The sequence below is a fragment of the Corvus kubaryi genome, unplaced genomic scaffold (genome assembly GCF_017639235.1).
Source record: "Corvus kubaryi isolate FWS band 111438036 unplaced genomic scaffold, C.kubaryi_AGA036_p1.0 split3-73, whole genome shotgun sequence".
NCBI classification, from domain to species: domain Eukaryota; kingdom Metazoa; phylum Chordata; class Aves; order Passeriformes; family Corvidae; genus Corvus; species Corvus kubaryi.
This window is the reverse complement of record NW_024582091.1, coordinates 24,535,396-24,548,034: the sequence shown is the minus strand read 5'-3', so window position 1 is coordinate 24,548,034 and position 12,639 is coordinate 24,535,396. Positions and strand designations below refer to the sequence as shown.

Genomic DNA, 12,639 nt, shown 5'->3' with positions numbered 1-12,639 from the left:
CTGAGATACCTGACCCTCCTTCCAAAGATGATACATCCTCTTTTTATTCCTTAGTTCCTTCAAAAGCTCCTTGCCCATCCAGGCTGGACATTTGCCTCGTCGACTCATCTTTCAGCACACAGGGACAGTCTGTTCCTGTGCCCTCAGGATCTCTGTTTTGAAGCACGCCCACCCTTCCTGGACTCCCTTGTTTTTAAGGGCTGCTTCCCAAGGAACTCTCCAAATAAGTTTCCTGAACAGGCCAAAGTCTGCCTTCTGGAAGTCTAGTGTGAAAGTTTTATTGATGCCCCTCCTTATTTCACCAAATATTGAAAACTCTATAATTTCATGATCCCTATGCCCCAGACAGCCTCTGGGCCATTTGTATGGTTTTAATAGATAAAGCACATGCCATGCACTCAGGCCCTGTCAGAAGCTTAACCAGTTGAGCAAGTCTGATGTAAAAGGTAAAAAAACATCTGTGTGTGTGAGATGAAGGTCAGAAAAAGTCAGAGCCAAACTACTACTGTGAGGATAAAAAAAGAAAAAAAAGCAATGGTGCAGTTGTAGTAAAGAAAGCTTAGGAGACTGGATGAGGTTGCTGCACGGAGAAGCACAACAGCCATTGACTTGAATGCTTGGCAGGAGCAGATCATGAGAAAATATTCTTGCTGTTGGTAATGAGAACATTATGCAGCACAGGAGGAGGCACACTGAGCACACCTTTCCTGGTATTGCTGCGGCTGAAAAGCATCTTCCTCAAACACGTTGTCAGATTCTCTGCTGCGGTGTGAATCTGCATGTAGGCAATCACTTGTTAAGGAACATGCTTCTGGTGTGTTCTAATATACAGTGAAACTACTAGGTATATTTTGAAGAAGCTGTTAGATCCAATCAGGTGAATAAAAGTTGGCAAATCAAAGAAGATTGGAATATACAAATAAGGAAGCAGTTATTGGCAGTGGGTTTGCTACTCCCAAATGCTATCAGGCTGTTTTCTTAATATGCATTCCAGAAAAGCTGGCTCTTGAGAAGACTAAAGAGAGAAGCAAAGGGGTTTTGTGGATCAGTCCCCTTTCTCCTTCAGAAGAATCAGTTCTGTTATCTACAGTTCTCCTTCATGTTCTGTTTGCTTAGTATCTCATCAGGTCGTTTCTCTATTTTATTTTTCCTCCCTTACAAAAATTAATTCATATTCCAAGTCCGGGCCAGCTTGGCAGCATCTCTTTAAAGCTGTGCTTGCCACATAGTGTTCCTCTTCAGTGCAGGCCTCAGCTCTTCTCCTTATCCCAGCTGGTCTGCTCTTTTGGCTGATCTCTGAAGTTCCCACAAAGGACATGGAGAGGTAGTGGTCCTAATCTACATCTTTTCAGAAGACACATTGCAGATGAAGTGAGGTTTGGGGTCTTCCCTTGAGGAAGCTAGAGGGAAAGAAACAGGTGATTTTTTTTTTCCCCCCTCAATGTGCCTGGAAAGAGAAGAGCTGGAGTTGGATGAAGTGATAATGGCACATCTGTATCTGATCTCGGGGAAGGATTTTCAGGTTGGTTAAGTGGGAATCCTCTGGTTCTTGCAGAGCGCTGCCACTGAGTGAGAAAGACGTCTTCTCTTCTACATCATTCTGTGAAAAAATTCAAGAAGTTGGACTACATATTTGTCTGCATCTGGGCAAGAAGAAATTTAAAATTTATTTGTATTTCTCCCTGAATATGTTAGGAGATACAGGTTGTATTTATCTCTCATTTACTCAAAGGGTGATGCTGATACTTAAATCCAAATCAGAAGCACCTCTAACCTGGGTGTAACAGCTCTGGCAGGATCCACCAGCCCCTTTTGAGAGCTCTAGACTATTGCCTCATGGAAGTCACTACAGGTATTCAGAGAGTTCTCTTTAAAGAAAGTAAATCCTGTTGTTGCTGATAGGAAGTACGGTTTATTTCAGAATCTCAGGGGAGAGATTAATTAATGCAAACAGCAAGATTTCTTAAGACCAAAACATTTTGGATTCACCAAATGTTTAACTACAAGTCATACTAAAAAAGCCTAAAAATTACACTGAGTATCTGCAGCTCTCATCTGAAACAGAACCATGTTGTGTAAGCTGGTAACACGTTTGGTTGTATTTTAGGGTTTTCTGTATCAGATTCCTAAAGAAAGTAAGTTATGTTTAAAGTAGTAGCTCATTTAATAGCATTCTTTATTCTTGCAGCTCTAGTTTGTAGTATGTAGTGTCTGATAGAAAATCTCTTTCTTTTTAAGGCACAAGGAAAAGGAAACATCGTGGACTATAAGAAGGTTGGTAAATTACATTTATATCTCATTTTTAATATTTTTTAAAATATTTTCAAGGATATTTTTGACAGTTGAGAGAAACTTCCTTATTAAAGCTAGGTTGTAAGTTGAGTGTGTGGATATGAAGGGAGGGAGAATGGCTCGTGCAATTTTTTGATTTTAAAAAGCCGCAAAGAGACAGCTGTACTGTAACTATAAAATGTAGCTATTTAATAATCGTATTTTAATAATGTATCTAAAAATAGTAATTTAATAATGTAGTTATTGAATAATCATTTTTACTCTCATTTCTCTCATTTACTTCCTCAAACTCGATTTTCAGACCAGGCTTCTGATGGCTTTTGCAGTCCTTTTTTTCCTGGAGTCATTCGCGGGTTAGATCCTATCAGTGGTCTCTCTCTGTTGGTAGAGTACACTGCTAATTTTTTTTTTTAATCTCACCTTAGTTCCATGCCATCTCTTAAAAAAATATACACATACACGTGTTCTACAATAATTTGGTTTCTTGTGGTCCCCATTACAACTTTGAGCTTTACAGTGCTGTATTTGCTACTTCTCTATAATAAAGGCAGACCTGAACTAAGTAGCTTAACTACTACAAGTAACTGGGACACATTAAAACTCTTAAAGGGCCGCAGGAGATGGCTGACAAGGTTCCCCAGGTTAAAATTTTGATTATTTTTCTTCTCTTAGTTTTTATTATGAACTTCAGCGTGCCACTTAGTTGAGATAAAAATATTGTTCCTTTAGTTAAACTCATAAATATATGTATACAAAAGTTGTTAGCTGTATAGCCCACTTAAGAAAGTTTTACCTTGCTTGCTGCATTTTCAGTTAAAATAATGAAGGTAAATTTGAGAAATTGAGATCCGCACGTTTAACATGCCTCCTTAAAAGGCAAAAATCTTATTTCAATTTTGAGGCTGCTTAAGAATTTTGAATTGTTCTTTTGATGGATTTTATATTGAAATGGTACCTCTGATTTTTTTCACTGATAAAAAAATACTTTTATTGTACCAGCAAGTTTAATGAGGTCTCTGACAGAAATATAGAAGTGAAATACTTTCTATTAATTTAATAACGTTTGAGACTGTCTTGTAAATAAGGTCACTATGTTCTGCAAAATTTTTTAGATTTTTTTTCCTCCCTGCTTTGCTCAATCTTCTTATCGGAAGGGTTTTGATATCACAAAAAGATTAAGGTCTGTGTTTCTGAATATATTCTCTCACATTAGTATCAGAGTGTTTCACCCTGTTTTTTCCTGTACCATCACACCACATCCAGACAAATTATTGATCCATCATTGTGGTGTTTGAAAGTCTCTTCCAGAGATGAAAAAAGTGTTTCAGCTGTTTTAGTGGTGTTTCTCAGATAACAAAAGGGAAAGTACTGATTTATGTCAGGAACAAATTTCATGTGTGCATTGAAAGAAACAGCAACTTTCTTGTCCCCCTCATTTGTATGTGGCAAAAATCTCAGACTTCTTAAAATCAAAAAGCTTTTGTCCATTTTACATCTACCTTGCATGCAAGCTGCAAGATGCAAGCTGTGTAATTCTCGAACAACAACCTGAGATTCTTAATTTAATTGTTACCACTTGATAATATTGATTAAAAACTGTCTGCTAAAGGTCGAGGCCTTAATGGTGCTTGGCATTATACAGGCTTGTTAAAGGAGTGTAACAGAGGCATAACTAGTAGCAGAAATGAGTAAGCTAGAAATAATTCTTGTTTTCTGGCCAAGGCTCTAGAAAAACGATAACCTAATACTAAATAAAGAAACAAATCCGGTATTTTGTAGCTGATGACAATGCTATGCAATTATTTGTTACTTTTCTAAATGCAATATTCAGGAAAGATAAATTAAGTCAAGTGAGAGAGGATGTAGCAAAACTTTATTTTTTTTTTTTACTGTACCCCTGACCATTTGCTCTGCTGTCTGTTATAGAGGCCTTTCATCCAAACTGGTATAGGAAGTATGGCACAGTGTGGCACAGTATGCTGTGACATACTTTCTTAGTTTGTATATGAAGTATTGTGCACTACATCAACTCCAGGAGCAGAGTTTGTACAGTGCTGGAACAGCATGAGTCAGGATGGGGTAGATCCAGCTGTTCACACTGCATGGCACTAAAGGCTTGACTTCCCATATGGTAGGAAAGAGAGAAGAAGAATGGGAAAGGTCACATGTAGTTACAAGGAGGTTTCTCAGCAGTGCTCTACTGCCATGCTGCTAATAAATAACAGCAGCACAGTGCCATCCAGTTGTGCCAGCCAGTTGTGCCCTTGCCCACCCCACTGCTCACTGCCATGGCGAGTGCAGCCGTCCTGTGCAGTGCTGGCTGCGGCTCTGCCGCCCCGTGGTGTAAGGGACGCCCATCCCGTGGCTTTGTTTACATGCCAGGGAATCGTCATGAGGTGTGTCATGACTGTAGGCCACAGACTGTTCACTCTCTTGCTCCTGAAATGCAGCAGTTAAAAACAGAGGGTTGTTGTTTGTGGTGTTTATGACCCGGGTTGGTTTTGCATGAAGATTTGTCTTGTTTGTTTTGGAGCAACCACTGCTGTTAGTTCCTTTTGTTATGTATAATAAAAACCACAGCATAGTCAGTGATTTAATGAAGATGGGGTTTTTTAGATGTGTTAGTAGTATTGCAAAAGCATCCAAAACCATTCAGATTAAACAATTTTCTTATTTTTTGGAATTAATATCTGAATTATCAAGGTGTACATCCAGTACCAACAATCAGTTGCATCTTTGTTTGTAGTCAGTGGGTATTTTCCCACTTCCTTGGGGTGAGAATCCAGCATAACTTTTGTTTCATTAAAGCAAATAATTATCACATGTTTTAACATAAATACCAAGTTGATTGCTTGTGTATGCTAAGATGACAATTAACAATCACTATTTGCAGTAGTGGGATTTAAGAAAATTACGCTTTTTGGTAAAGAGTCTTCACAACTGCCATTGTTTAGATTTAAAAGCTAGTGGGTCTTGCTAAGTTCATTGTGAAAGACATGGAAAGGCATTGGTGTCCCTTCTAAAATAACAAAGAGTCTGTACAATCAATCAGTGTCTCAGGATGGCTTGTGATTTTTTGGCAAAGCGTATTATAAGAGCTGGGTAACAGCAGTGTTCCCTGTAAGCAGGCCATCTTTCCTCTCCTGTTGGGGACAGCCCTCCCCACATTTGGTCTCACCCTAATTATAGTGTGGGTTTCAGTTTGAAGTAAAAAGAAAATTTTTCTGTTTGTCAGATGAATAAAGAAAATAAATTCTACTCTACTAATGGAGGCTTCTGCAGGGCGTTTGGGCCCTTTGAAGATGCATTTCTTTACCTTTTGTACAGAAACAGTTTCTCAGAAAATATTTGAAAAATACTGTCCCAGTTTCAGCTGGCATATCATGCTGCATATAGCCAACAAAGATTTTTAAAAAAATAAATTTAAATCCTATGATGCTGTGAAGTGATGTAAATAAATGATTGTCCGGTGTTTTCTTGAGAAGGAAGAGCTCAACCCTATATCCAGCCACAAGAATGGATGCTGAAACATTCCAAAGTACTTCTTTATAAAACAAAGGAAAAAATGGACAATATTGATCTACTACCTATGAAATATGTTGATACTTTTTTAAGGTAACATTTCAGCAGTCTAAAACACCAGTGATTATTGAGCATGCTGTTCCCACAAAAGAGAAAACAAATTTAGAAAAGCCAGTGCAGAACACTGCAGGCGCTTAGAGCATTATTCAGTCACTCAGCCACAGATCAATTTAGATTTTGGGGTTTGGGGTTTCTTTTTGTTTCAGCAAGTACTGTGCGTTTCAGAAACACAAAATGTTTTAGCTCACTTCAGGATCACAAAGAATGCATGATATTCAAAGATTTCAGTCTATAACAAATTATCTGGTTTAAGATCATCCTTCTAAAACAACATCAAAGAAATCTGAAGTTACTTTTGATATTTTGCCATTGAAGTAATTAACCCTAGGTTGGACTATGGAAAAAAAATCAGGAATTTCAGTGTTCTCTTTCTCCCATTGCATTTAAAGTCTATTACAGCAAAAATATTCACCACGTATTCAATGAGTCTTCCTACCCCGCCCCACCCTGCCCCTGGTTTGTTGCTCCCTACAGGTAGTACTGTGTGAAAGGAATCTTCTTTCCTTTGGCTCATGAAGCAGAAATGTCTCAACAGAGAAGATTTGAAATCAGTTGACTTTGTACTTGAACACCTGCTTAGTTTTTGACTCCTTTAGTTCTTCAGTGTCCAAATCCAGCAGTTCCTAGCTTGCCTCTTTGACCTCTTGCTGCCCTCAGACCAGCTGTTCTGTCCAACAGCAATCCAGAGCAGTTGGTCTGAAAGGCAAATCCTTCATTTCTGTGGTATGGATGAGAAATCCTCTCTTTGCCTTTTTAAAACAAACAGACTGGGAAACATGGTACTTTGAACTCTATTCACAGAATCATACAGTAATTGAAGTTGGAAGGGACCTCTGGGTGATGTCTGGTGCAGCCTCTCGTTCAAAGCAGAGCCAGAGTGGGTTTGCTCAGTTAAGTTTTTTGTATCTGCAAGGGCACAGATTGCAAAGCAGTGCAGATATGTTGTGGAGGAGATCACGTCTCATCTGAGCCTAAACTTGGCTGTGCTATTGCAAGACTATTCTTTAAGCTGAATTTAAATAACCAAAACCCAGTTGGTGGTTTTTTCAGAGTCTTGGCACTTCTAGAATGAAGTACAGCTTTAATGGCAATGGTCTGAACAAAAGCTTAAAAGTAAAAATGCAGTATTCCAGCATATCTAGCAGTTCAACTGGAGAAAAGTATAGCTAAGCAATCTGTGTTTTGACTTGTATTCAGTTTTAATTACTGAATATCATTCTGAAGAAGATTGTGTGGATTAAATTGTTCCTGCAAGTGAAAATATGCACAAAATTAAATATGCCATATAAGTAGAGACTAAAAGAGCAGATTCTTATATTTAGAAGAAATTAATGAGGCAGCTTAAATAAAGTTTATAAAGTAAAAAATAAAAGCAGTTAATTTTGCTTTTCTGTTCATTTGCTGCAAAAATTAGCTGTTCCTATCCAAATTTTAAAATAATACATCTATACTGGATACATTGATTTTTTTTCTTCTGCATCCTTAGTTTGTGAAGTTCATTACATAAAATTATTGAAGCTCAAAATTTGAGAGAGAGTCTGAAAATGTAACTGTAATACAACTTAAGACTTAAATTAGGGGGCTTTTCCATACAGCAGGGCTACTGAAGCCTGGTTTCTTAAGGAGTTATTTCCTCTATTTCTTTAATAACTATCCCACTACAAAAAGCCAAATTTCTACTTTTTTTTTCCCTTGTACAACCCCAGCTGAGATAGAGGTAGCATGCAGTCTGGTTAGTTCAGACTGGTTTGCCTCTGTGTGTGCTTATTTGAGTTGACTAGCTGCTTCTGCAAATGGAATATAAAACAGGTACGTTTTTGAGGGCTATAAATTGTTCATTACATAGGATGATCTCTAACTGAAAAGCTGGGGAAGGAGCTTGCCATATAAGCAGGTATTTTCCATTTCGATGTTCCTTGAACTTTGCTGGGAAACATTAACAGTGGATTAGGCTGATTTTTGTGTAGTGATTCCTCTGCCTATAGTTTGACACGAGCTTTGTGATTGTATTGGCTTCAAAGCAGTGTGTGTGTCTGAGGGCTTACACAAGACAAGCGTGTAAATGGATTGTGTCCTTGTGTTAGGATTCTCCCCCTTCCCAGACTCTGCTCTTTCAACTAAGTCATGGTACATATATGTGAGCATATATATGCCTAAGCTAAGCTCCTCTGGCTTTTGACCAATTTGAAGACTTTCTAGGATTTTCTTTCCTGTTTACATCCCAGTATATACTGCCATGAATATTAGAAGCTATGCTAATCCTTTTTAATAAGCTTTAGCAAATCAGCAGAGTTTGCCTCAAGATGTGTGGGTTCTACTATCCCACAAGGTTGTGCCTCAAAGAAGGGGGAAGGGACACCTTTGCACGCTGCTAGAGCACCTCATCTCACCTATCCTCACCTTTACTGCAGAGCCCTGGAAATATGGCTGATTCTCACTTATTAGAAGACATGTTGAATTAGCTATGTGATGCATTTATGCCTCAGGGCAAGTTCCTTTCCAGCACACAGTGCAGGAAGATTCCAGCTGAAGAGGAGAATAAAATTTTTATGAATTGGGACTTGAACACTCAAGTGCTGTAATATGCTTTCAGCTAATTTCATCTTTAAATACAGATAATGAATCCACTTTCAGATAAGAAGCATCGTTCATTCTGTATGAATGCAAGTAGTATAGAAAGTGGGTGACTTACAATTTGGTCATATCTAGGATTTATATATGTGTATGTGTGTGTGTGTGTGTGTGTGTATGTATGATTTAAACTAGATAGGTAAGGTGATACTGATGTATTTTCAAAATATTTTGGGCACTGAGCTGTTTATTGATGGAAAACATGCCTTAGGAAACTTCCCTCTATAGTTTGTTACTGTAGGTACCTTTATCCAAGAAAAGCCATTTTTTTAAAAAGCTGGTGCAGTGCAGTAAGACAGTTGTGAAAGCCAGGTGGGGCGTGTTAAAGATCATGAAATGCTGTAATGCTTTTGGAAGAATCAAAACCCAAAGATCCACCAGACTGTTGTTCCCAGGCTCTGGCATGAGGCATCAGGCTGTATTTTAGAGTAGAAAATGTGTTTCGTGTCAGTCTCATGATGCTGTTCAAGAAAAACTACTAATTAAAAATAAAAAAGCCCTTAATAAGAGCTATTTAGAGCTTCTGCTAAGTTCAGGTATGGGGAAACGAACATGTTTTGTTTTGTCAATTTTGTTCGTATTATTTCATAGGAAATTTAACCCATCATTTACCCAAGTTTTTTAGGTGCCAAATCTTTCCAGCAACTTGCTGTGAAATGTCAGTTATTCCATGAAAGTATTTTCTTTCTCATATGGTGTATCATCAAGCCTTTGTCAAATTCCGTAGCCTTACTGGTAAGATGGAGTTCATGTGAGTTCAGTGTGATGGTTTACCACATTTTACTGACAAAATTTGCTTTTGTCCACTGTGACCAGTGTAATCACACGGTCTATAAATAGAAACCCCTATTACAAAATACAGTCATTCCACCTGTGTCATCCTGTGCTGATTTCCGAAAGCAGGGGATGGAATGGGTGTTCATAAAATGCAGGTTTTTACTGCAGGAAACCGGAGTGTGAGCGAATGGCTGGTTTGCCAGTTCTGCACAAAAGCTCTCAGGCAGTGGCTGAGGTATGAAATGCTCAGATACTTCAAAATTTTAATTTTTTTTTTTTTTTAGTTTAAGTGTGCCCTTTGGAGAGCCAGCATCTTTCAGGTGATGAAGTAACAGGTGGTGTAGTTTAAATTATGCACAGTTTCGCTGTGGGAGCTAAACAGAGCAGCTGAGAGGATTTAAGGGCTTTGTATGATGGCTTTGGCTTTGCCTTTACCTCGGGAAGAGGCGGTGGAAGCCCTGTGCTCCCAGAGATAACTGTGCACTGCTGAAACCCCCCCATACCGATGTGCCTGTGTTTTCCAACAGCTGCAGGAAGCAATCAAGGCTGGCAAAGGTGTGACATCTGCCATCGACCTCTGCCGCTGCCACGGAAACAGAGCACTGGCAGCCCTGGAGCGATTCCCTCCCTCGGAGGCCAGGGACGCCTTGGCCAACATTGTCTACGCCGTGACCAGGCTTCCCTGACCTGCCGCTCCGGGAGGAGCATCTCTCCCTCCACAGGTGGACACCAGTGCTGCCTCACACCTCTGATCACCTCATCCCATCCCGGCAGAGGAACGTGCACTCGCTGCCGCCGCCAGCAGCAAAATTCGGGAGAGGAAAGAAAAAAGGTCACAGACGGTTTTCGCTTGTCGTGCCAGAAGCGCACTTGAGGCTGCACCGGTAGAAATAATTAATGAGTCCCGTTTCCGTGACCTCAGCAAATGGACAGGAAATAAGTCGGTATTGATTGGGCACCAGCGGGGACGGCGCCAGGGCGGAGGCCGGTGGTTTTCCTGCCAGAGGGAGGGATAGAGAGAGGGAGGGATGGAAGGGCGTGAAGATCCAGGTGTCACAAGAAACCCGCTCAAACCTGCCCAGAGAGAGTGAGCTGCCGAAGCCGGGAATTAACATACCCTTATCCAAGGGGAAGGGCAGTTCGGCGGATTAATGGGGGAAAATCCCTCTCTGTCTATGAGCAGTCATGTCTCCTCACACTGTTTTTATGCATTCAAATGTAAAATTACCCTGTGCCTAATGAGTTCTGTATTTGAGAAACTTGCTGAGAAAATGTGTCAAGCATGGTAAGTAGGAGTTTTAAAATATTTAATCAAATATTAATTTGGCTCTGTTAAGGGAACTGAGTGCCTAGAGTTTATACTGTGCCTATGTAAAATGTTGCTCTGGGTCAAAGAATGAGGTTTTTCCAACACCTCTGGGGGAGGGAATATCCCTCCCTCAGATCCAGCAGTTTGTTTCAACAGTCTTACACTAAAGCGTTTTCTATGTTTGTGACACTTGTGTTAATTTAAGCCAAATAAATGTTAATTTGTAAGGCTAGACATCAGCCCTTGGCAGAAAGGAAGCAGGAATGCTCCTCTGTGAGTAGTCACTGCACTGAATAAAATGCAGAAAATACCAGAGAAGTTTTGAACCTCAGCAGGTTGGATTTTCAAGTCCAATTACAGCCAGCTTATAAGGTGTATCAGAAGCCTGCAATTTGAGACCGTCTCTGTTTTGTTCATAGGAGATGATTTTTGTGGTTTGCACACGTGCAATCTGAGAATGCCGTTGACAAGAAGGCTGAGTTTACATAAATGATCTAGATTGAGACTCAGCTACCTTTCTTCCTTCTGTGGTGTAATTACAGCCCAATCTGGAGACAGCTAGCACAGCAAACAGATTTCATTACATCCCTCACTCAAACACTAAGTGGAGTTATTTCTGTTAAATTCTCTCCTCCCTCCTTTTCCCCCTGCACTCCCTCCCTGTTGCACAGCTTGTTTGTCATAGATCAGCGTGTTGCATTCCACCAAATGCAAAATATAAATAAAAACTCTATCCTCTAAAAATATACTGAAAATATACCCTGTGTAATGTACATAATATTCTGTGTACATGCTGCCCACATTATACCATGATATTTCATGTACAATAAGCAACCTTGAGTCACAATCTTTGTTTAGGAGCAGAATCCAGAACTCAGGACTCACTTTGTTCTGGAGAATGGCTTCAACACCAGACCCCTTATTACTTGCACTTTCTCTCTTGCCTGCCCTGGCATTTTCTCTCTTCCCAAGACTCTGGCACTTCTCCCTGAGTTACTGTTGTTACTGAAACAGGGAGGCTGGAGACAGAAGAGAAACACTGAGAAGTGTGGTTTATTCCAGGCAGTTACCCATGAAGTTCCCTGAAGTTCTCCTAATAAAAAATGTGCTTGAACGAAATACCTAAACACAACCAGAGTCATATTTCAGCTTTCTTTGGCTCTTGTTTTTACATACTACGTTAAGTAAGGGCCATTCATCATCTTTTCTTTGTCTTACATCTGTGTTAATTGGTTCATAATGGTTTAGGGCTGCAAAAAGCTCGGGTTGCTGGAGATATTCTGAGTCACTTCACCTCACCTGTGTGAAAAAAATACCAAACATAATGCAAAACTATGTACACCTCATTTATTTTTTCGTGCAAGTGCAAGTTTTTATTTGTACTTGTTACCAATAAAAGGTAATCATCAAAAATTAATTACTTTTTTTTTGTATTTTTACCACAGTATGTTCTGATTGCTCCTGAATAATTCAACCTTAATTTAAAAAAACCAAACAAACAGTATGAGTTGTCGCTTATCAATATTACCAAGTAATCTTATATTTAAGGAATTTGCCTGTAATTCTTCAGAAATTTTTGTTGTCTTGTTTCCTCCAGGTAAACTACAAGCAAAGTATTGTACCCGTCTGTCAGACTCCGGGTGAATTAGTCAGTGCTGTGTTCTCATACACTGCTCACACCTCGTGCAGCTTCTGAGCAGTGTGTGACCTTCGGGCTGTTCTGATCTTACTTTTGTCCGCTTGGTTCCTTGTCCCCACCTACCTGTAAAGCAGGTCAGGGAGAGGGATGCATGCGGTCTGAGGAAGACATTCACACCATTTACTTCAGTCACCCAGCTACTCAACCAGACATTCCTGTTGGCTGCTCTTCTGAACTTATCACCAGTATGGATTTGCCGCACCATTCCACAGATGCACAAAATACAGGACAAGATCCCAGCTGCTTTTTAAACCAAATTAAAATTAAAAAGTTACCCTGATCCACTGCA

General features: G+C 39.7%; 1 protein-coding gene across 4 annotated transcripts in view; it reads left to right on the top strand.

Moving 5' to 3' along the window:
- The window catches only part of PDSS2 (decaprenyl diphosphate synthase subunit 2), a 117,980-nt gene extending 105,341 nt beyond the window's left edge, over positions 1–12,639 (top strand). For 2 of the 4 annotated variants that reach the window (XM_042016504.1, XM_042016500.1), the window contains 2 exons: positions 2,239–2,274; positions 9,870–12,639. In XM_042016504.1, coding sequence (XP_041872438.1) covers positions 2,239–2,274; positions 9,870–10,028 — 195 coding nt within the window. In that variant the 3' untranslated portion in view covers positions 10,029–12,639. The remainder of the gene's footprint in view (positions 1–2,238; positions 2,275–9,869) is intronic. The other 2 variants (XM_042016503.1, XM_042016502.1) reach the window with 2 other exon arrangements.